We start from the raw sequence: 24,204 nt of genomic DNA, 5'->3' as shown, positions 1-24,204 counted from the left end.
TCAGTCAATGGTGTGTTGAGTGATGAAATTCAAATTGATCTTGTGCAGGAATCATAGAATCATACAATCATAAAATCTTTACAGTTCTGAAGAGCCCATTCAGCCCATGGAGTCCACACCAACTCTTTGACAGAATAGATTACCCACCCCCTCTCTCGTGCCCTATTCCTGCAACCTCACAGATTTACCATCTAACCTACACATCTTTGGACACTAAGGGTCAATTTAACATGGCCAATCCACCTTAACATGTACATCATTGAATCACAGAAACATAGAATCCCTATAATGCAGAAAGAACAAAACATTACAGCGCAGCACAGGCCCTTCGGCCCTCAAGGTTGCGCCGACCTGTGAAACCAGTCTAAAGCCCATCTAACCCACACTATTCCAATATCATCCATTTGCTTATCCAATGACCATTTAAATACCCTTAATGTTGGCGAGTCCACTACTGTTGCAGGTGGGGCATTCCACGCCCTTACTAGTCTCTGAGTAAAGAACCTACCTCTGACATCTGTCCTATATCTATCACCCCTCAATTTAAAACTATGTCCCCTCGTACTAGCCATCTCCATCTGAGGAAAAAGGCTCTCACTGTCCACGCTATCTAATCCTCTGATCATCTTATATACCTCTATTAGTCACCTCTTAACCTCTCTAACAAAAACAGCCTCAAGTCCATCAGCCTTTCCTCGTAAGACCTTCCCACCATACCAGGCAACATGCTGGTAAATCTCTTCTGTACCCTTTCCAATGCTTCCACATCCTTCCTATAATGCGGTGACCAGAACTGTACACAATAGTCCAAGTGTGGCCGCACCAGAGTTTTGTACAGCTGCAACATGACCTCATGGCTTTGAAACTCAATCCCTCTACCAATAAAAGCTAACACACTGTGTGCCTTCTTAACAACCCTATCAACCTGGGTGCCAACTTTCAGGGATCTATGCACATAGACACTGAGATCTCTTTGCTCATCCACCCTACCAAATAACTTACCATTAGCTCAGTACTCTGTATTCCTGTTACTCCTTCCAAAGTGAATCACTTCACACTTTTCTGCATTAAACTCCATTTGCCATCTCTCAGCCCAGCTCTGCAGCTTATCTATGTCCTTTCCACATTGTCCACAACTCCTCCGACTTTAGTGTCATCCGCAAATTTACTAACCCATCTTTCTACGCCCTCGTCCAGGTCATTTATAAAAATGACAAACAGCAGTGGCCCTAAAACAGATCCTTGCCGTACACCACCAGTAACTGAACTCCAGGATGAACATTTCCCATCAACCACCACCCTCTGTCTTCTTACAGCTAGCCAATTCCTGATCCAAACTGCTAAATCACCCTCAATCCCATGCCTCCCTATCTTCTGCAATAGCTTAAATAGCTTGAAAGGAGAACCTTATCAAACGCTTTACTGAAGTCCATATATACCACATCAACTGCTTTACCCTCATCCACCTCTTTGGTCACCTTCTCAAAGAACTCAATAAGTTTTGTGAGGCACAACTTACCCTTCACAAAACCGTGTTGACCATCCCTAATCAAATTATTCCTTTCTAGATGATTATAAATCCTATCTCTTATAATCCTTTGCAAAACTTTGCCCAGAACAGAAGTAAGGCTCACTGATCTATAATTACCAGGGTTGTCTCTACTCCCCTTCTTGAACAAGGGGACAAAATTTGTTATCCTCCAGTCTTCTGGCACTATTCTTGTAGACAATGCCGACCTAAAGATCAAAGCCAAAGGCTGTGTAATCTCCTCCCTAGCCTCCCAGAGAATCCTAGCATAAATCCCATCTGGCCCAGGGGACTTATCTATTTTCATACTTTCCAGAATTGTGAACACCTTGTCCTTATGAACCTCAATCCCATCTAGTCTAGCAGCCTGTATCTCAGTGTTCTCCTTGACAACATTGTCTTGCCTGTGTGAATACTGATGAAAAATATTTATTTAGCACCTCTGCTATCTCTTCGGACTCCATGCACAACTTCCCACTACTGTCCTTGACTGGCTCTAATCTTACCCTAATCATTCTTTTATTCCTGACATACGTATAGAAAGCTTTCGGGTTTTCCTTGATTCTATCTGCCAAAGACTTCTCATGTCATCTCCAGGCTCTTCTTAGCTCTCTCTTTAGGTCCTTCCTGGCTAACTTGTAATTCTCAAGCACCCTAACTGAGCCTTCACATCTCATCTTGACATAAGACTCCTTCTTCCTCTTCATAAGCGATTCAACTTCTTCCTCGCTCTACCACTTCCTCCCTGCCTGACAGGTACATACTTATCAAGGACACGCAGTAGCTGTTCCTTGAACAAGCTCCACATTTCAATTGTGTCCATCCCCTGCAGTTTCCTTCCACATCCTATGCAACCTAAATCTCACCTAATCACATCATAATTACCTTTCCCCCAGCTACAACTATGGGCTATGTTTAGCCCATCAAGGCTGCAATGACACCCATCTTACCCAGGCCCTATCCCTGTAACCCTACATATTTATCCTGCTAACGTCTTTGACATTAAGGGACAATTTAGCATGGCTAATTAACCGAACCCGCACATCTTTGGACTGTGATGGAAACCAGAGCACCCGGAGGAACCCACGCCGACGTTGGAAGAATGTGCAAAACTCCACACAGTCACCCAAAGCCAGAATTGAACCCGGGTCTCTGGAGCTATGAAACAGCAGTGCAAACTGTTAAGCCACAATGTGGCTTTCTTTACAAATTAAATGCTACATAACTTTGCTGGCTTTGGAGTCTTGTGCAGCCATGTTACATTTCTCATCGATGTTCATTAGAAAACCTTGAGCAATATAGCAGTCTCTCTGAGGTTAAACTGTCAGGCTAGTTGTAATTTAAAGTCGCTGGCAGCAGATTTATTAAATTATTCACCCCATCTGAGTAACAAGAATTGAAGCCCCTGTAAAAGGGATTGAAGCTGAGTATTTAATGAGTGGCTGACCTGGAGGGCCTAATGTACTGCCTGGTGGTGAAAGTTAAAATTAGCTCTTGATATTTTGTTGAAAAGCGCATATCTTTATTTTTTTAAGGCAGGAACAAATATAGCACATTGACAACAGAGTAGTTTATATAGGGAACATGTGTATAAAAGCAGCTTTCATAGTGTCCTTATTGGCCGTGGGGCTGTGGTTCAGACAGATGTAAGAGACATTTTGTGCATGTTTTCATTACTATGCTGCATGGAAATAAAGGGCAGCTGCCTATGAAAAGCACTATTTGTGATAAATAACCACAGCTTTGGGGAAAAATTGTCATATATGGCGTTTAAGAAGCCAAGGCCTACTTTTTGATATAGTCCATTTTTAGAAGTTTTATACAACAACTATTTTCGCCAACTGTATGTGAAATGCATACATTCTCAGATTATTTGCCAAATGGTTATACAATTTCAACAGTAGAAATTATTGAGAGGCTAAGACCTGCAGCCTCTCAGTTTGTATCCGGAATGCTTAGTAAGCTGACGTACTTTGTTATTTTACTAAAGATATTCTAACTTGGCAAGTTTGCTAGCTTTATGCCTTGCAGCATTTTACATTTAAAACAAAACTGCATTTGAATATTGCTGTCAATTTGAAGAATTGCAAATTCCTGTGCTATATACCCCCTCTCAAATTTTCAACTAAACACAGATGATGCATTTCCCAATAAGAATTTATCAGCTAAATTGTATTACTTTATTTATTTTCTGGTATCAGACTAGTATAATCTTGCAAGTCACAGTGTTATTCAGCAAATGTCCTCTTATTTGTTCTCAGATGTAGGTGCCATTGGCAAGATTGACACTTATTGTTGTCCTGAGCTCCCCTTGAGTAAGTGGCAGTAAGACATTTCTTGAACCATTGCTGTCTATATAATGAAAGTATTACGACAGTGCTGTTGGGTAGAGCATTCAAAAGTTGTCATCATCCAGTGATGATGAAAACATGGCAGTATATATGTCCAGGTTGGGTTGGTGTGTGACTTGGATGGCAAGTTGCAGTTGGTGATGATCCCTTGTGCCTGCTGCCCTTGTCCATCTAAATGGTAGAAATCACAGGCTTGGAAAGTGCTGCCAGAGAATCCTTGGTGAGTTGCTGCAGTCTGTCCTGTAATTTGTACATACTGCAACTGTGGTGCACTAGAGTGGAAGGAGTGAATATTTAAAGAAGGTGGATTAACTGCTAATCAAGTAGTTTACTCTGGCCTGGATGAAGTTAAGCTTGTTAACCATTATGTACTTGTGACCACCCAGGCAAGTGGAGAGGCAGTATTTTGTTAAACTCCTGACGTGTGCCTTGTAGGCGATGGAGCACTCATGGCAGGATTCTGTTCTTGATCTGCTGTTGTCACTATGAAAGTAATGGTCACTTTTGATACTGATGGAGGAAAAGGAGCGAAATCAAGATCGGAGTAGGGTGGCTGCAGTAAACTTCTCTGCCTCATTGGAGGAAAATTAAGTCCTATGTCTCTTTGTTCTTTCAAAATCCACTGGAAAATGTCATAATCTTTGAACCCCAATGTTGGTTATAGTTTGCTCAAGTTTCACTTTAGAAGTTTAAAATGTTATCCTAATTGCTTGATTAAATTACTCCTTTACCATTTTCCAAGCTGTCCATTCTATTTGTTTTTATTTTTGTCGATCAACTTTACACAGGAATAAAGATCAACCATTAAGATATATTCCTAGATTAAAGCAGTAGTTGGCTGGGCAATAAAGTGAATGTAATGAAAGTTAATTTGAAAGGTGTGGTTGATCATTCAGAAGTTCCAGATTCCTGTGCTGATGATAACAGTTGGAATCGTTAACTCCTTCTCACCTCTTTTACAACATTCCAACGATCACCTTTGAAACTTTTTCAAAGCTTTGCTTTACTCTCACTCTGACTTTTGATTTGGAATCATCATCTGCTTCTAATCCTAATTATTTAAATTAAAATTACTCCTGGATTTAAAGTTTTACATCGGAAAAAACCTTGTTTTCAGCTGGAGTGATAAATGTACAACCTGATCATTTTTTTCGCATTAAGTAGTTGTGACGCCTTAACTTGCCTTTTACATTTGGAATGGAATTGTGTTTTTTGGAACTTCCTGACACCTGTGAAAAACCATTTTGTATTGATAGCATTTACAATAATATATGATGTCATTGCCAATGTTGTGTAAGGAACAAACACAGATTAAATATTATTCATTCATTAGCTGACATACAATGTAGGAACAGAAACTGCTGAATTGATAAAAGATCATGTTAGTTCTTTGAACATGTTTCATAGAATAATAGAATTCTACAGTGCAGAAGGAGGCCATTTGGTCCATCGAGTCTGCACTGATCATGATCCCGGCCAGGCCCTACCCTGATAACCTGATACATTTACCATAGCTAGTCCCCCTGACACTAAAGGGCAATTTAGCATGTCAATCCACCTAAACTGCACATTTTTGGACTATGGAAGGGAACCAGATTGCCTGGAGGAAACCCATCAGACATGGGAAGAACGTGCAAATTCCACACAGACAGTCATCCATGCCAGGAATAGAACTTGTCCCTGGTGCTGTGCGTCAGCAATGCTAACCACTGTGCCACCGTGCCATCCCTATCTTATGCAGAGATGCTATAGATACTACACACTATTGTTGTCCTCAAATTCCTAACAATAACATTTTCATTTCTATCTTTTTCCTCTAGATTTAACCTCCATTCAGCAACTTGAACTCATTTTATCCTAGAGTGTTCAAATCCGATATTCATCGCACTAGCAACTAACTTAAAAATGCTTACAGAAGAGCTTCTTTCTAAATCAACATTTCAGTAATGACTTTTTAGTTTTTGAAAATATGCAGTTTCTTCTTGCATACTTGATTAATATCAACAAAATTACTATTTTGGATATTGTATTGAAATACTCCTTTGTAGGAGTGAGTTTGGAACTTTGATCTCCCTGAGGTATGCATTACATTAATAATCCAAGTTAACTACTGAGACTAAAGGCTAACAAGTCTACTGGGCATGAGAACCTGAGGATCCAAAACAGAAGTGACTGCAACGATAAAGTAAAGTTTATTAGTCACAAGTAGGCTTACATTAACATTTCAGTGAAGTTACTGTGAAAATCCCCTAGTAGATGCAGGAAACTGTAGACCAATTAACCTAACATCTTTCATCAGGAAAATGCTTGAATCCATTATTAGGAAGTAATAGCAGGACCTTTAGAAAACCATAATATAATTAAGCAAAGTCAACATGATTTTATAAAAGAGAAATCATGTTTGACTCATTTACTAGTATTCTTTGAGGAAATAACAAGCAGGGTGGAATATGGAGGATCAGTAGATATGATGTATTCCAAATAACATTCATTAAGGTGCCACATAAAATGTTATGATGCAAGAGCTCATGGTGTTGGGGGTAGTATTTTAGCATAAAAAGATTGGTTAGTTAACAGGAAGCAGAAAGTTGAGATAAATGGTTCATTTTTGGGTTGGCAAGCTGTAACAGTGACACTGGAATCAGGGTTGGGGCCTCAACAATTTACAATCTACATCAAAAATGTGGATGAGCAGGCTGAGTGTATTGCAGCTAAATTTGCTGATGACACAAAGACAGGTGTCAAACCAAGTTAGGAAGAGGATACTAAGCTTCAGCCAAGGGGCAAAGATAGTTTAAGTGAGTGGGCAAGAAATTGGTGGATGGTGTAAAATTTAACAAGACGAATAGAAAAGCAGATGCTACTTCAAAGGAGAGCGACTGCAGAAATCTATGGTAGAAGGATCAAAGTGCCCTTGAGCATGAATCACCAAAGGTTAGCTTGCAGCTACAACAAATAATTCAGAAGGTAAATGATATATTGGCTTTTATTACAGGGGAATGGTGTATAAAAATGATAAAGTGTTGCAACAGTTGTACAATGCCTTAGCAAGACTGCATCTGTGTATAGTATTGGCCTCTTCACTTATGGCTTAGCATTGAAATTAGTTCCATGAAGGCTCATCTGATCAATCCCTGTGAAGAAGTGTTGTCTTATGAGGAAAGATTTGAGCAGACCTAATCGGTGTTTTCAACGAGAGGTGATCTTATTAGAACATATAAAATTCTGAGGTGCATTGACAGGATGGATGCGGGGAGGATGTGTCCCCTTATGCGAAAGTCTAGAACTAGAGGACGTGGCTTAAAATAAGAGATTTCCAATTCAAGATGGAAATGAAGTATTATTTTTCTCTTAAAGGGTTGTAACACTTTGGAATTCTCTTCCCCAGAGACCAATAATGGCTGAATCATTGAATATATTCAAAGCTGTGTTAGACCTTTTTTTTATTTACATGTCAGGGATTGAACCTGTTCCAGTCCATTAGCCAGGCCCTCAGAGCTAGAGTTCTACCATTGACCTCAATGTTTATATTTTCCTAATGCCTTAACGTGAATGCCCAGAAGGCCTCCTGGCTCTCATTGGAAGATGAGCTCTCTCCTCATTAAGGCCTGCAGTGTGGCAGCAGTGAATCTCAGAGCCCTCCTTCTGGTCTGCTACGCCATTTCTCCAGTTCTTTCTCACTTAGATTCTTCACCAGCCACTTACAGCACCAGCTGCTGCCAGAGTTCACCTCTCCTTGGAGAGGTATAGACTGCCTTGATCGGTGCTAGCATTGTATTAAACTAGGTCCCCTGCTGTACGTAGCCACTCAGGAATGCAGTTAGTGCTCTGCTGCACACCACAGTCCTGTAGATGAGCAGGCTAACAAGAAGTGCCATATCATCGAATGTGGGATAATCAGGCATCCCTATCCCTGCCCCCACAAATGTTTATCCAACTTTTAACCCAGCATCTCCAGCAGTGTAGTCTCTGAATTGGGACTTAAATGCACAACTTCTGACATAAGCAGTACAACAACAGAGCATGACTAAGTAACCTCCCAGGAAGATTATACACTTGAAGATCTTAAAACTCTTTACACTGGCATTTTACTTACAGTTTAAATATACTGCAGGTTTCCACCAGACATGTGTAATAGTATGTTGTACACCTTATACTTCACAACTCAGTCATTTTTGAGAGGAAGAATCAGGGGCTATTATCTGGAGTCTATTTGGAGTAAATGTTTACTTTTTACAGCAAATTCACTAAAAGGTATAATTAGTGAAGAAGCATTGGAGGGTAAGTTTGATAACAACCAAAAGCAGGTGCAGGAATCGCTATCCTTGATTAACTTATTATGCAGGCAGAACACTAAATTTGTGCTGTCTGCGTATTTTGATGAGTTCAGCAGGAGGTCCTGCGGCACAGTGGTAGCATCCATATCTCTGGACCAGAAGCTTCAGGTTTGTTGGGCACAGAAGGGGCATTCACAACATGGTTCAGTGGGCTGTTAATCAGCTTGGGAATCCTCCCCCTCACTATTCCACAATGAAAAAAGAAGTGTGTGTAAAGATACACTAAAAACAAGATTCCTGACAAGAGCTAGTGTTAACTGCTGGATTCGTCAGCAGGAGGCAAATGTTGTGAACTTAAAGCCAGCCTGAACTGCTTCAATAAAATCTGTAGATTCTTTTAATGGGAGGGGACATTGTGGTTGGAGCAGATGTTAGCAGAGAGGGAATATATTCTGGCAATCACAGGATTCACAGCATGGGAGGGAGTGGGCTCAAGGTTTCCAAACATTTGCATGCAAAGCCTCGATGGTGTTCAGCGATAGAAAAACCATTGAACTTGGCTATTGATGTTTTATTTAGTTGGTTCCCTTGTGTTGCATAAATATATCTAAGAGTTTCCACAACATGTTATCTATTTATGCTGCAAGTACAGACAAAGTTATAAACGAGGAAATCTTAGAACTAAGAGTATCTCAATAAATAGTAATGAGTGACATTGGCTCACTGTATCTTAAGGTAATATGCAGTAACAACCAGGGTCAGAGTTAATGGGCTGATTTTCCTCTTCTTCTATGCTTTAGATGCCATGTAGGCACAAGGCTCCTGTCAAGATCTTCGAACGTCAGATCATGCATGAGCCAGCAGCTTAGCCCATTTGTAAGCATGGCACAGGCCAGTCTTTTGCCCTCTCCTGGCAGGCATGAGAGATGCTGGCAATTCGATTGCCCAGCCACCCTTGGAGGCATAACGTCCCTTTGATCAGGGTGGAAGCCCTGCCTCATTAAGTGACTGCAGGGCGACTCAACTGAAACACAGGCAGGCTTATCCCCAACGTTTATATACCTGCCCTCCTCCTGCCGCACCCCTGCAGAAAATTCACCCACTGTTTCCTCTATGACCATTCTGTAAGCACTACAGAGATAAAAGTAACCCTTGTTTCTCTTGCCAAACAATATCAGTGATTAATTACTAAATTAGTTGGGTGTATTCTTCAACATTTTCAGATTATTGCGTTGTTTAGTTGAGGATCGTTTAAGACTTATCTAGATAGCCACATGAACAGATTGGGAATATTGGGATACAAACAAATGGTCTAGTTGGGCTCATGAGCGGCGCAGGCTTGGAGGGCTGAAGGGTCTGTTCCTGTGCTGTATTGTTCTTTGAACATTAAGGATATTTTATTACATACATCAACTGAAGTCTGGTGGGATAATGTAGTAGCACAAATGAAAGAGAAATGCATGCTAAGTTTTAAGTATTCAGGGTTTTTTGTTTTGCTCACGTCAGGATGTAAACTAATTATAAAAAAAACCTTTTTTAACCATATTATCTAATTTTAACCATATTATCTCATGCAGCATACATCATTGTATATCAGTGGAAACTATTATAAACACAACTTTGTAAAGTTTCCCTTTGTTATTTCTATGTTTTTTCATGCATATCACAAAATCTGCCTTAATAATGGCATTTCATTTGCAAATAAGCAAATTAAATTCTACTCTGCAGTTTCAGCGATTGTCAAATAAAAATAGATTTTTTGACATTTCCATCTTGTCCTCTTTCCCCTCTCTTTTGCGCTCATCAGTCATGTGTGATCAGCTGGACCAGAAGCAGACGTGATACATGCTTCTGAATGCGATCGGACTATGACCATGATTTCATGCTGACTGGCAATCAGCAGCCAGTGTGAAACACGTGTTGAGAAAAGCTCAGTGTTGTCCTGGAGCAGGAAAAGGCTGGGCAGCGTATAAAGTGAGGGTGTTGATGAGCGGTTCCAGTGAGGTTCCTGATAGCTGCTGTGGAGCCACCTCAGGGAGCTGCAGTACTGAATAAATAAAATGGACTCAAAGAAATGCTGCAAATTCAAGCACATGACAGCAGACCTTATAGGAGCTCAGCCCTCAAATGTTTTATTTTTTTTATCACTATGGATATTTTAAACCCTCCCATGGAACATGTTTGTTGCAAAATTGTGAAGGCTGCCTGGTCAATTGATCCATATAGCAATCGTAAAGGTGATGGGTCACATAAAATTGCTACCAATTGCCTCCTTAATGGACTTAATTGCCTCCTTAATTGTTTACAGGCACATTTTAGACTCCACTGCATGTAAAGTTGCGTTGAGCACAATAACGTCAGGACACATACCCTATGTCCTTTCATCCGATTTTGCACGCTTACAGGTTAGATGCTGCCTCCTCGGTCAATGTAAGATTCTGGCTATCGATTTATATGATGGTACATAACACCATATTTATAATTCTATTCCTTTTTTGGACTATTCTGGATGAGATGCACTCCTTGTATGATCAGTCTGTCTTGACATTGTGAAAGACAGGTCTTGCAGACACTTAAATGGATCTGAAATTTATAAAAAAAAACATGCATCACTTTTGATAGTTATCACCACACTGATAGTTCTAAGGGAAATAAGTATAATCTTGTTTTGTTTAATGGAGGATTCAAGTTTTATTAATGTTACAGAAAGATACTTAAGATATCCACCAATGTTTAAAGGAGAATTTACCTTAAAGCCCTGAATAGAAAACGACTGAGTCTAGCAAGATAGCTGTACCTTAAGTAAGACAACAATTATGGGCGGCACGGTGGCACAGTGGTTAACACTGATGCCAGTGATCCGGGTTCGATTCCTGGTTTGACTCAGTGTCTATGTGGAGTTTGAACGTTCTTCCTGTGTCTGCGTGGGTTGTCTGCGGGTGTTCCTGTTTCCTACTACAGTCTGAAAGGTGTGCTAGTTCGGTGCATTGACCCGAACAAGCGCCAAAGTGTGGTGACTAGGGGAATTTCACAGTAACTTCATTGCAGTGTTAATGTAAGCCTTACTTTGACTAATAAATACATTTTTATGTTATTTAATTATCATCATTATACGACACAGCAATGTTGTTACCTCAAGTGATGCTGGAGTGAATGCAACAAATCTAAAAATCCTACTGCCTGATTCAATGTTTATATCATAAAAGAACTGAACCAGAATGAAGTATTTTAAGCACTTGTTCTGGACAATGACCTTTGTTTTCATCAACATCCTTCATTTTAGTCAAAATCTTTCAAGCAATCAGGATATTGAGAGGAGCAAATAGTGACCACTACACTCAGTTTCCAAGATTGTGTTCACAAATTATTTAGCATCATCCTTAAGGTTATCCATAGATTGTACTACCTTACAATTTACCAATAGCTTGCTAAGATGATGTACAAACAAGATCTGTTTTTTTTTAACTGCCATGTGTTAGAGGATATCCCTTATTCTGTGCTACAAGAGCCACAATTATGTCCAAGTTCATATTTCACAGTGTTAAATAGCAATATGCCTTGTTAAGTAGAAATATGCAGAAATATGCTCACTACACCAAAAATTGACAAGGTTTCTCGAGTTAAAGTACTTCATCACAAAGTCCAAGACAAACAAAGTGAAAGAAACAAAGTTAATTTGTAATTTATAAAATTCTTGAACCTTTTTCCAGCAGTGAACTCTGCTTTTGATTTTAATCTTTATTTCATAGGAGAATCACTATTTTAATCTTATGTCTCCTTATTTATATTTGGATTCTCTTATTACTCCCTATTAACAGCTCATTTCTTCTCAACATTACTTCATAACATTTATTCTTGAAATAATCAGCAATCTTTGTAAATGTTATGTGATCACTGCTTGAGAGTTGAAAGAAATTGGAATAATTTGAATTAAGTGCAGCCTCTGTTGGAGTAACTGAGAGAACAGTTATATAAACCTTAGCCTAATCATTTACAATATGCTCAACAGGTCATTTATCAGTGGTGTGGCTCAAAGTGCAATACGTATGAACGTCTGAAGGCTGCCCAGGTCGCTGCAGGCATCCGAGACAATGAACGAAATGGAAGAGCACAACTTATTGTTGTTGATGAAGATCAGGAACCAAAAGCTATCATTCAGGTAAGAGCTTTATTAAGACTGAGAATACCAACTCTCTCTCAGTCAAATGAGTCATAGAATATTAATATCACTGTTGCAGCATCAAGATCCCAAACTTTTTATAATGAACCCAATAGTCAGTATCCAAATTTATATCCCACTCCCCACCACCCCCTGGGCAACGTTAACAATAGCATCATACCATGAACACCTGCTGTTAGATGCCAAATGGATTGGAACCTGAACACGAGAGAACAGATAATCTGTAAAGAGGAAACAAAATGCAAAAGTAGAATCTTCTCAATAAAGAACACTTTCTGTTGGAAGCTGTGTTAGCATGACTTAGTAGCTAAAATGTAGACAGACCATAGTGAGCCCTGCCCTTAGGAGGCAAGCAATCTGCAAATTTGTGTGAAAGCAGCAAAAATATTTTTTGAGAAACCACAATGTGCTAGTGGTGAACGTTTGATGTATATAAAAAGACACTTGAGTAGGAAATAAACTGAAATTATTTGTTTAACAAAGGTTGGTAGGATCATTCAAAGTGTACACTGCATTATCACTTTATGATTAGGAAAGCAACAAAACATTGGATAAAATTAGTAAATAGTGAGTGGCAGTGATGTGTTGAAGCAATGGAAAAGTAGGAATGACAATACATTTTCTTTGAATAGGAAGATGTATTCTTCAGTAGCAAAATTGTAATTGTTGAAGGTACAACTATGCATTTCTGTTGATACCATGGTGTTCATCAGATGAAATTGCCATGTCAACACACTGAAGTCAATGCAAAAGAGAATTGGGCAGAATGCATAACATAAAGGCCATTCACGACTCTCTGTATTGTGCTACTGCCCAAATCAGTTTCATCACCAGTGAATGTTGTATTCCATGAAGCTGGCACTGTAACGGAGAATAGATTAAAAAAACTATTCGCACTGATGTTACTAGAAATAACTGCAATACAGATTAAATTAAATTGGATAGTTGCATGTCATAAAATAACATAAGATACAAATTCAGAATACTTAACATAAGTGTTGAATTTCTGTACCTTGTGGATCCACCTGCCAGGCCACACCTGAACATCATCCCTGGTCAGGGGAGTGCACAGGGAGTTGTCCTGTTATTGCTCCCCAATATTGTCCTGGCTTCTCCAGCTTCCTAGCCCGCCATGCAGAGCATGAAAAATCCTGACCGCTAATTTTGTTTGAGGGTTTCCATAAGCACTGAGTGCTTTAGACTTGAAGGTTAATTTGTGAAAGGGACAGGAGGGTGGGTGGTTGGGGGGTGGTGGGGATGGGCAATTACACCTAAGGTACTTTGTTCACACTTTTCACAGTCACCACCACCTCCTCCTCCCACCAGCCAATGCTACTTTTATGGATGCGACCATGAGAATCTGAACATTTGTTGGAGGCATGTTTTCACTGCCTCTGCTTCAAAGAAAGGTTCTAGAGAGCTATGCCTCCTGCTGCACATTGACCTGGAAACTATCAGAGATCTTATTGATTCTGTAGACATACGTTATGCTTTTGCGCACTAAATCTTCCCAAACTATCGTGGGTGGCCTACGGCACTTCACACAGTTAGTAATCTAGAAGTGCACCAACATTTTCAAGAAACAGTTGTGATCATTGTTCCTTGGACCCATAGAGAAGTCATGGCACAGAAAGAGACAATTTAGCCCATTGTGTCTGTTTTATAAAATCCCTACAGTGCAGAAGGAGGCCATTCATCCCATCAAGTCTGCACCGACAACAATCCCACCCAAGCCCTATCCCCAAAACCCCACATAATTACCTTCTAATCCCCCTGACACTAAGGAGCAATTTAGAACGGCCAGTCAACCCCACCAGCACATCTTTGGACTGTAAAGGGAAACGGGAGCACCTGGTGGAAATCCACACAGATACGAGGAGAATATGCAAACTCCACACAGACAGTGACCCAAGCCAGGAATCGAATCCAGGTCTTTAGAGCTGTGAGGCAGCAGTGCTAACCAGTGTGCCACTATGCCGTCCACAAAAGAGGTAAAACAAGAAGCTAGCCATTCATTTTAATCCCATTTTCTGGCTCCGGATCCATAGCCTTGCAGGTTATAGAGCTTCAGGTGCAGATCCTTTTTGAAAGTGTTGAGCATTTCAGCCTCAACAACCAATTCAACCAGTGAATACCAGGCACCCCCCCATCTTCTAGGTGAAGTGGCTTTTCCTTACATTCCTTATTATTCATCTATTAATCACCTGAAATCAGTGGCCCCTGGTAATTGACCTTAGCCTTGGAGAGTAGGTCTTTCCAGTCTACTCTATATAGGCACATTCTAATTTTGTATACATCAATCAGGTCATCTCCTCAGCCTCCTCTGTTCTGAGGAAAACAACCCCAGCCTAGCCTATCTCTATTCATAGCTGCAATTTTCAAGCCCTGGCAACATTCTTGTAAATTTCCTCTTCATTTTCTCCAGTGTAGTTATATCCTTTCTGTGCTGAGGTGATCAGAATGGTGCACAGAATTCCAGCTGTGGCCTAATCAGTATTTTATACAGTTCCATCATGATATTTTATACCTTGTGCAGTGAAGGAAATCACTCCATATGCTTTCTTCCCCATGCAATCCACCTGTCCTGCCACCTTCAGGGCACTCCAAGGTCTCACACTTCCTTTACCCCTCTCAATATCCGCCATTTATTAAGTATTTCCTTGCTTTGTTTGCCTTCGCCAAATGCATTTCCTCACATTTTTCTGGATTAAATTCCTTTTGCCACTTTTACATCCACTCAACCAAACCATTGATATTGGCTGTGATCTAGTGGCACCGGTAGCCACAGGCACAAATCCTATAATGGCTACTAAATCTTGTGAGTGGCTAAAAATAGGATTTGTGCTGGAGGGATTCGGTTTGAGATCATCTCTGTCCCCCCGCAGGTGACGAGTTCAGGTTGATGCTCAGCAAGAATGTGAATCTGATAATCATATTTTAACATGTATTGAACTGTCATTAAAAGGCATGATGCCATAGCACCCGTCCATGATGCATCCTCCTCCAAATTTTGTGACATCACTTCAGCGTGAATCACTACTGTTTTTCAAAACGATGCATAGGCATTGCCCCCGGCACCCTGGCAATGTCCACTGGTGCCAGGCAACACAGCCAGGATGCCAGTGGGTGGGGCACTGGCATGGGCCAATTCCAAGGTGGCAAAATCAAGGAGGCACATCCTAGGAGTGCATGCAGAGGGCAATGGCAGGGGGCACATACAGGGGAAGGGTTACCTTCCTCTGTTGGGGGAGAGTTCACCTTCTGCATGTGGGGGGTTTCCACTTATTTATCGAGGTGGGAGGCATTTTCCTTCTGCATGTGGGGGTCGGAGGGTGTTCCCCTTCTCTGCCGGGGGTGATTGTTGGGAGGGGGTATGAGGGTGGAGATCCTTATATCCATTGGGGGGTGGGGGGGGGGGGGGGGAAGGGGGCGGTTCCCGATCTCTGTGGGAAGGGTGTGGTGTAAGGAATTTAACTTTGTGATCGGGGCACATGATCACAGAATCCTGGTGTTGCTGGTGTATTCAGGCCCCCTTTTCTTCTCCTTTTATCAAACGTTCTGTGCAATTTTGAGAAAATTCCACCCATCATTCTGGAGAACAGTTACCCTCTTCACCATGAACTACACAGCCATTTGTTGTGTTATCTGCACATTTCCCATTCATGCCTCCCACATTTAATTCCAAGCGATTAAGATATACAACAAACAGCAAGGGATCCAACACTGAGCCCTGTGGAAGACCACCTGTTCAAAAGAAGACATTTTTAGATTAGACCATTTTCCAAGTGATCATTTTCAAGATGGTGAGTGCACAGTGCCCGTCATCTGGAGACTCCTGCCAACTTCAACAGGCCCGCAGCTATTTCACACTCTAAAGAGCATTGATTGGCCACAGGCAGGACATCAATCCTCACTTGGATGAAAGCCCCACCTTGGATTATAGCTATTGGTCAGTCTAAGTACCAGGACTCCCGGGGAGGGTTGTTCTGGGGGCTTGTGGGGGGGAGGGAATGTGGCAGTTTCACTGTTTGGGGGAGGTGGGGGGGGGGCAGGTGCGTAGACCGGGATGGGGTTGCAGGCAAAGGTCTCCTGACCGTGAAGGGAAGGTGCCCCAGTCTGAAGGGGCATTCCGTCCTGAGATTGCAATGCTAGGCCCCTCACCTGAAGGTAATTTGCATTGCCGTATTCTGGAGAAGATGTGCTGAAGCAACATACAGGTTCCTGCCTCATGCAGTTATACCTTCGCCGTGCCACGCATCAAACAAATGTGACTGGCTAGTGTATCGCAATATAATTTTGCCAAGTATACAATGCTTACTCATTGTTTGGCCTTTCCTGACCCCACCAGCACTAACTCAGACTTAATTAATATTTAAAATTGAATTTAGGAGTGAGAGCTTTTGTGAAAGCTGATGAAATATTTGACCCCATAATCAGTCTCTTAGCTGTCCGTGCACATATCCCTTTAAATCGGAACTGCTGGTCAGCACAAGACAATATGTTGGGAATTAATTTAAATTTTTCAAATTGGGTGTCCTTGTAAAAATTATGCGTACTGTGCTTAGTGTGCTATGGACCAGCATGGTAACCATTCTTTCACAGGTCTTGATACCTTTACAAAATTGTACATACTTAAGAAATTAATGAAAATTCATACTGTTCCCTCAACTGTGCTAAAGAACAAAGAACAATACAGCAGAGGAACAGGCCCTTCAGCCCACCAAGCCTGCACTGATATGTGGTTTCTATCCCTCTATTCACCTCCTATTCATGTACCTTGCATCTTATTTTTTACATTCAAAAAGTTAAATAAAGCGCCTAAAAACCAATGTGTTGTTGCAAACATTGTCCAGGAATTTCCTCACAGCTGATCCTGCACCTTCACCTGAAGTGCAGTGGCAACCTCACTTACATTGGTCTGTCAGCAATGTTATAGTGGAAGCACAGGCATATCCAGGAAATTTTTTGACAGGGATTATTTTCTAACATTGCCCAAGTGATAAAGAGACCTGTTTATCGGAAATATATGAAATTAGGCACTGCCTGGGTAACCTTACCCTGTTAATTTGTAACTTCAAAAAATGTCTCCCTCATTTGTGCCCTCAGCCCATGGTAACAGGCAAGTCTATTGATTCAAATAGCCACCAGGTGTTTCAATTTACACAACAGTAGGATAGCCTCAAAACAGATTGACGCTATCTGTGGAGAGAATAAACAAACAACCTTTCTATTTGTCATCAGAACTACACCCAGAAATAACTATTCATCTATAGATTTAATCTACTCTCACAAAATGTACCAAGATCTTCATCTTAATTGACATTAGGATTAATTACCCCTAGCATATGCTGTCCTCAAGCTATTTGGTGTGGCAGAAAAGATTTGCTTGTCACACAAAGGAGCTGTTAAAGGGCCTGGTTCTATTAGTTTTCATTTATAACTGTTTTGATAGGGAAATGGGGGAGATGTTTCTGTGGAAAGAAGATCAAGCAAACATGAAACTCAAAGTCACGAGAAAGCCAACTATAGTTGAAGCATCCAGAGAAGTTCACCAGATAAGCAGATAACTCTTATGAACAAACTTGCATTCCATCTCACATAATGAAGCTTCTACCTGCTATGGCTTTGCTCCCACTCTGACATGACTGTTTTTCCTCACCTACCTGCCCTGACTCACCAGACACTATCTCCTAAAGCACTACTCTCAAGGATGTACAGCTGGTGAATGCAAACATTAAGAACAGTGTTTGTGATGCTCTTTGTTCTAGGCAACAAGCTTGCACACAAATGGACAGGCTAAGGCCTGTTCAGGCAAATGAAATGTGTGACTACCAATTATCCTATTCAATTTGTCATGTGATGCACTTCCAGCACCTAGCTTTTATTCCTCACGCCACATCTGTTTTCTCTCTGCAAAATAGGCAGTGAACAGTTAAATGCTTAGGGCTTCAGCATTTGTGTTCACAGGAACATGGGAACAGAAGAAGGCTGTTCAGCCTTGGTTATGTTTCACAATGAGCCAGTGCCTCAGGCTCCAAGCTGATTTTCAACAGGAAGTATCCAGCTCAGATCTTTTTAATGTGGACAGCTGGCTACCTCCAAATGGCTGTTTGACAATTCGCCACAGTTCTATTCAGAACAGTACATGTCACTCTCAGCAACACAGGTTTGTTAAAAGCACGCTGAACCAGTTGTCTTTTTACACGTAATCATTCTTCAAGTCAACAAATAGATACTACCCTCATGCAGTTCCTTTAAAGGATAGAGAATAAATGAGAGAAAGAGAGCCAGACATTTAACCTAATGATTTCCATGGGAGAGGTTGTGTCTTGGCTTTTGAAAATGACAACTTCGTTGTAAATCAGCACTCAGTTTTGGGAAGTGTAGGCTGTGATTCTCCAAAAAGTGCTGAATCGGCAGAAAAACTGTTCTAAATCCCGACTATTTTGTCAGTCCAGCTTCTGACCTGAATCTCTGCACTCTATGCACGGCAGAGGACCCAGTCATGAATATCATTAAAAAGCCAGGGAGTGGGGCCCATTCGAGCCAGAGTCTGACAGCTCTGGAGCTCTGTGCACATGCAGTGGCTCCGATCTGTCAGCCTCCACGTTTGAACATAAGAAATAGGAGCAGGAGTAGGCCATCTAGCCCTTCGAGCCTGCCCCGCCATTCAATAAGATCATGGCTGATCTGTCGTGGCTCAGCTCCACATTCCCACCCTCTCCCCATAAACCTTAATCCCCTCTCTTATCAAAAACCCATCAACCCGCGTCTTAAAAATATTTAGCGAGGCAGCCTCCACCACTTCAACAGGCAGAGAATTCCAGAGATTCACCACCCTTTGAGTGAAGAAGTTCCTCCTCAACTCCGTTCTAAACCGCCCCCCTTTATCTTGAGGCTGTGCCCTCTAGTCCTACTGTCCTTTCTGAGCAGGAAGAGTCTCTCCACCTCTATCCTATCCATCCCATTCATCATCTTATACGTCTCAATGAGATCTCCCCTCATTCTTCTAAACTCTAACGAGTACAAGCCTAGTTTATTCAGCCTCCCCTCATAGCTCAACCCCCTCAACTCCGGCATCAGCCTAGTAAACCTCCTCTGCACTCCCTCCAAGGCCAAAATATCCTTGCGTAAGTACGGCGACCAAAACTGCACACAGTACTCCAGCTGCGGCCTCACCAATGCCCTATGCAGCTGCAGCAAGACCTCCCTACTTTTATATTCAATCCCCCTCGCTATGAAGGCCAGCATCCCATTCGCCTTCCTGACCACCTGCTGCACCTGCAGGCTGGGTTTTTGCGACTCATGCACAAGGACCCCGAGGTCCCTCTGCACCGTCGCCTGCTGCAGTTTTTCGCCACGTAAGTAATAATCCTTCCTACCATTATTCCTACCAAAGTGGACCACCTCGCACTTGCCAACATTAAATTCCATTTGCCAGTTCCTGGCCCAGTCGCCCAGCCTATCTAGATCCTTCTGCAGCCTCTCCACACCCTCCGCACAATTTGCCGTTCCACCAATCTTGGTGTCATCAGCAAATTTCGACACCATACACTCGGTTGGCCAGCTCGATTGTTGGCCAGCCCAGGACCCTCCTCCATGGCCTGATTGCAGCCCAAACAACAAGTCCCACGACAGCCCTGACCCCACTCCCGTCTCGGAGTGCCCCGATGCACAGCCCACCTCCCCAGCAGTGGTGATCCCCCCATCCGCCTCACCCAGGCAGACCCCCTTCCCCCCAGCCGACCCCTCTCCCCGAGGTCAGACCCCCCTTGGGAGGTAGACACCCCCGGCAGGCCACCCTCCCTCAGCTCGCCCCAATCGCTGCCCTCCCGCCATCCTAGACCGATCCCCATGCAGAGCAGCAGCAGGGCCCCACCCCCATGATTGCCCTTAAACCCAGCCTACAATAGACCCTGCCCTTTGGCACTTCCCGATGCCTGGTGGGCAGTGCCCAAGGGGCACCAGCTGTCCATTGCCTGACTCCTGGGTTGCCCTTCGTTCCGGCGGGGTCTCCTGCTTGTGCCCTGAATTTGGGGAATTAGTTTGAACCCCACTGGAAATGAAGTACTCCTGGAGATTCGATCGGGACCTGAAAGTTCGCGATAATGACCTGTTAAACATATTTCAAACACACTTTAAAAAGATTTAAATTACTTACCTGCCTTCTTTACTCAGAGGGTAGTAAGGGCGTGGAATGCCCTGCCTGCAGCAGTTGTGGACTCACTATCTTTAAGGGTGTTCAAATGGTCAGTGGATAGGCATATGGATAATATAGGAATAGGTTAGGTTAGAGGGTCATTAGATTGGTTCCACTGGTCGGCGCAACATCGAGGGCCGAAGGGCCTGTACTGCGCTGTAATGTTCTATGTTCTATGTTCCCGCCGGTTTCCAGCAGTCTGTGATTGTTCTCCGGCTCTGGGAGATGCGCATGCATTCCCAATTACATGCTCAAATCCCAGTACAAGGCCAATGACATACATCTCCCACCTTGACCCACTAGAAAAGTTGCGGGTTGCGATGGGAGAATCACGGCCACGACTGCCTGATTTTCAGTTTCTTAGCGAAAACATTCAAAACTTAATGCTTCACCACATACATTAAAATAGTACCATTATACCGGGTGCTTTACGGAGGGAAGAGGAAGAAACAGAACAAAAGTTGAGAAGAATTAAGAGAAAGATGGAACTAAAGCACAGACTATGATTACAAAGTTCAGAACAGACTGTGGAGTCTGGGAACTTCTTGGTCAAAATGATTCAGTTTCACACTGGCTTGTATGTTTAGCAGCTAATGCATCAGAATAGCAAGTTTTCCCAGATAGGTTTAATTCAGAGGGAAATAGAGTCATAGAGTCATAGAGGTTTACAGCATGGAAACAGGCCCTTCAGCCCACCTTGTCCATGCCACCCTTTTTTTTAAAACCCCTAAACTATTCCCAATTGCCTGCAGTTAGCCCATATCCCTCCATACCATTGTACCCATGTAACTATCAAAATGCTTTTTAAAAGATAAAATTGTACTGCCTGTACCACTACTTCTGGCAGCTTGTTCCAGACATCACCACTCTCTGTGTGAAAAAAATTGCCCCTCTGGACACTTTTGTATCTCTTCCCTCTCACCTTAAACCTATGGCCTCTCGTTTTAGACTCCCCTACCTTTGGGAAAAGATATTGACAACCTATCTTATTTATGCCCCTCTTTATTTTATAGGCCTCTATAAGGTCACCCCTCAGCTTCCTACACTCCAGAGGAAAACGTCCCAGTTTATTCAGCCTCTCCTTATAACTCAATCCATCAAGTTCTGGTAGCACCCTAGTAAATCTTTTCTGCACTCTTTCTAGTTTAATAATATCCTTTCTATAATTGGGTGACCAGAGTTGCACACAGTATTCTAAGTGTGGCCTTATCAGTGTCTTTAACTACTTCAACAAGACATCCCAACTCCTGTATTCAGTGTTCTGACCAATGAAACCATGCATGCCGAATGCCTTCTTCACCACTCTGTCCACCTGTGACTCCACTTTCAAGGAGCTATGAACAGGTACCCCTAGATCTCCCCAATGCCCTACCTTTAACTGAGTAAGTCCTGCCCTGGTTCAATCTACCAAAATGCATCACATCGCATTTGTCTAAATTAAACTCCACCTGCCATTCATCAGCCCACTGGCCCAATTGATCAAGATCCTGTTGCAATTGGAGATAACCTTCCTCACTGTCCACTATGCCATCAATCCTGGTATCATCTGCAAACTTACTAACCATGCCCCCTATATTCTCATCCAAATCATTAATATAAATGATAAATAACAGTGGGCCCAGCACTGATTGCTAAGGCACACTGCTGGTCGCAGGCCTCCAGATTGAAAAACAACTCTCTACAACCATCCTCTGGCATTTGCCAAAAAGCCAATTTTGTATCCATTTAGATACCTCACCCTGGATTCCGTGAGAATTAACTTTACCTAACAATCTATCATGCAGTACCTTGTCAAAGGCCTTGCCAAAGTCCATGTAGACAACATCAACTGCACTGCCTTCATCTACCTTCTTGGTTACCCCTTCAAAAAACTCAGTTAAATTTGTGAGACATGATTTTCCACTCACAAAGCCATGCTGACTGTCCCTAATCAGTCCTTGCATCTCTAAATGCCTGAAGATCCTGTCTCTCAAAATACCTTCCAACCATTTACCCACCACAGATGTGAGGCACACTGGCCTGTAGTTTCTAGGCTTTTCCCTGCAGCCCTTCTTGAATAAAGGCAAACATTTGCCACTCTCCAATCTACAGGCACCTCATCCATGGCCATCGATGATTCAAATATCTCGGCTAGGGGACTCACAATTTCCTCCCTAGCCTCCCACAATGCCCTGGGATATACCTCATCAGGTCCCGCAGATTTATCAACCTTGATGTGCTTTAAGACTTCTAGCACCTCCTTCTCTGTAATATGTACACTTCTCAAGATACCATTATTTATTTCCCCAAGTTCACTAACATCCATGCTTTTCTCAACAATAAATACTGATGAGAAATGTTCGTTTAGGATCTCATCCATGTCTTGTGGATCTGCACATAGATGACCTTGTTGGTCCTTAAGAGGCCCTCCTCTCTCCCTTGTTACTCTTTTGCCCTTTATATATTTGTAGAAGCTCTTTGGTTTCTCCTTTGCCTTATCTGCCAAAACAATTTTGTGTCTCCTTTTTGCCCTCCTGATTTCTCTCTTAACTCTACTCCTACACCCCCTATACTGTTCAAGGGATTCACTTGATCCTAGCTGCCTATGCACATCATGTGCCTCTTCTTCTTGACCAGGGCCTCAATATCCCGAGTCATCCAGGGTTCCTAACTTCTGCCAGCCTTTCCCTTCACTCAAGAGGAACGTGTTTACCCTGAGCCCTAGTTAACACACTTTTGAAAGCATGCCACTTACCAGGTGTCCCTTTTTCTTCTGACAGACCACCCCAGTTAACTTTTGAAAGTTCCTGCCTGATACCATCAAAATTAGCCCTGCCGAAATTTAGAGTTTTAACTTTAGGGCCAGACCTATCATTTTCCATAGCTATCTTAAAATTAATAGAATTATGGTCACTGGTCCCAAAGAGATCCTTCACTAACACTTCTGTCACCTGCCCTTCCTTATTTCCCCAGAAGAGGTCAAGTTTTGCCCCCTCTCTAGTCAGGCCATCCACATACTGAATGAGAAATTCCTAGAAATGTATAACATCAAAGGACTAAAGAGACCAATTATATGGGTATGGATCCAAACATCTTCAGTCATTCTATGTATTTTCCAATATTATTAAACCTTTACACTAATTATACTACAGTCGTTGAATTACACTTTAATATCTCACAGATGACCTGCGTCAAAACAAGTTTATCACGTCTTTTCCCCCAAAATGCTAACAACTTGGAAATAACATGACTAAACTACAGAATATGCGATTATGATAATTAGTTTTGAAATGTCTTAAGTCAAAACATGGATAAAGGCCAAACAGCCTTTCATTTCATTGTGGTAATTACCCATTGCAAAAAAAACCAAGTTGTCTGATGATTCATCTTAAAGTCATATTTAATTATCTAGTGACTTTCAGAACAAGACTTGGGAACAGACATTCCCACATTTATTTGAATAGTCCAAAAAGGGTGCGAGAGTAGTGGTGGCTGTAGCATCTCTACAGTGCAGTAAGAGGCCATTTGCCCATCAGTCTGTGCTGAGCCTCCAAGAGAGAGTCCCACCCAGGCCTTTCCCAGCTGCCCTGTCTCCATAACCCCGCACATGTACCCTGCCAATTCCCTCTAACCTGCACACCTTTGGACACTAAGAAGCAATTTAGCATGGCCAATCCACTTAACCTGCA

General features: G+C 42.2%; 1 protein-coding gene across 1 annotated transcript in view; it reads left to right on the top strand.

Annotated features, from left to right (window-relative positions):
• Positions 1 to 24,204, top strand: part of scin (scinderin) — a 113,659-nt gene that overhangs the window by 25,053 nt on the left and 64,402 nt on the right. Inside the window, exon 4 of the mRNA XM_080207411.1 lies at positions 12,166 to 12,315. Within this exon, the coding sequence (XP_080063537.1) occupies positions 12,166 to 12,315 (150 nt within the window). The remainder of the gene's footprint in view (positions 1 to 12,165; positions 12,316 to 24,204) is intronic.

The sequence above is a fragment of the Carcharhinus amblyrhynchos genome, chromosome 2, assembly GCF_965287045.1.
Source record: "Carcharhinus amblyrhynchos chromosome 2, sCarAmb.v2.hapA, whole genome shotgun sequence".
NCBI lineage: Eukaryota > Metazoa > Chordata > Chondrichthyes > Carcharhiniformes > Carcharhinidae > Carcharhinus > Carcharhinus amblyrhynchos.
This window is presented reverse-complemented; position numbering and strand designations above follow the sequence as displayed.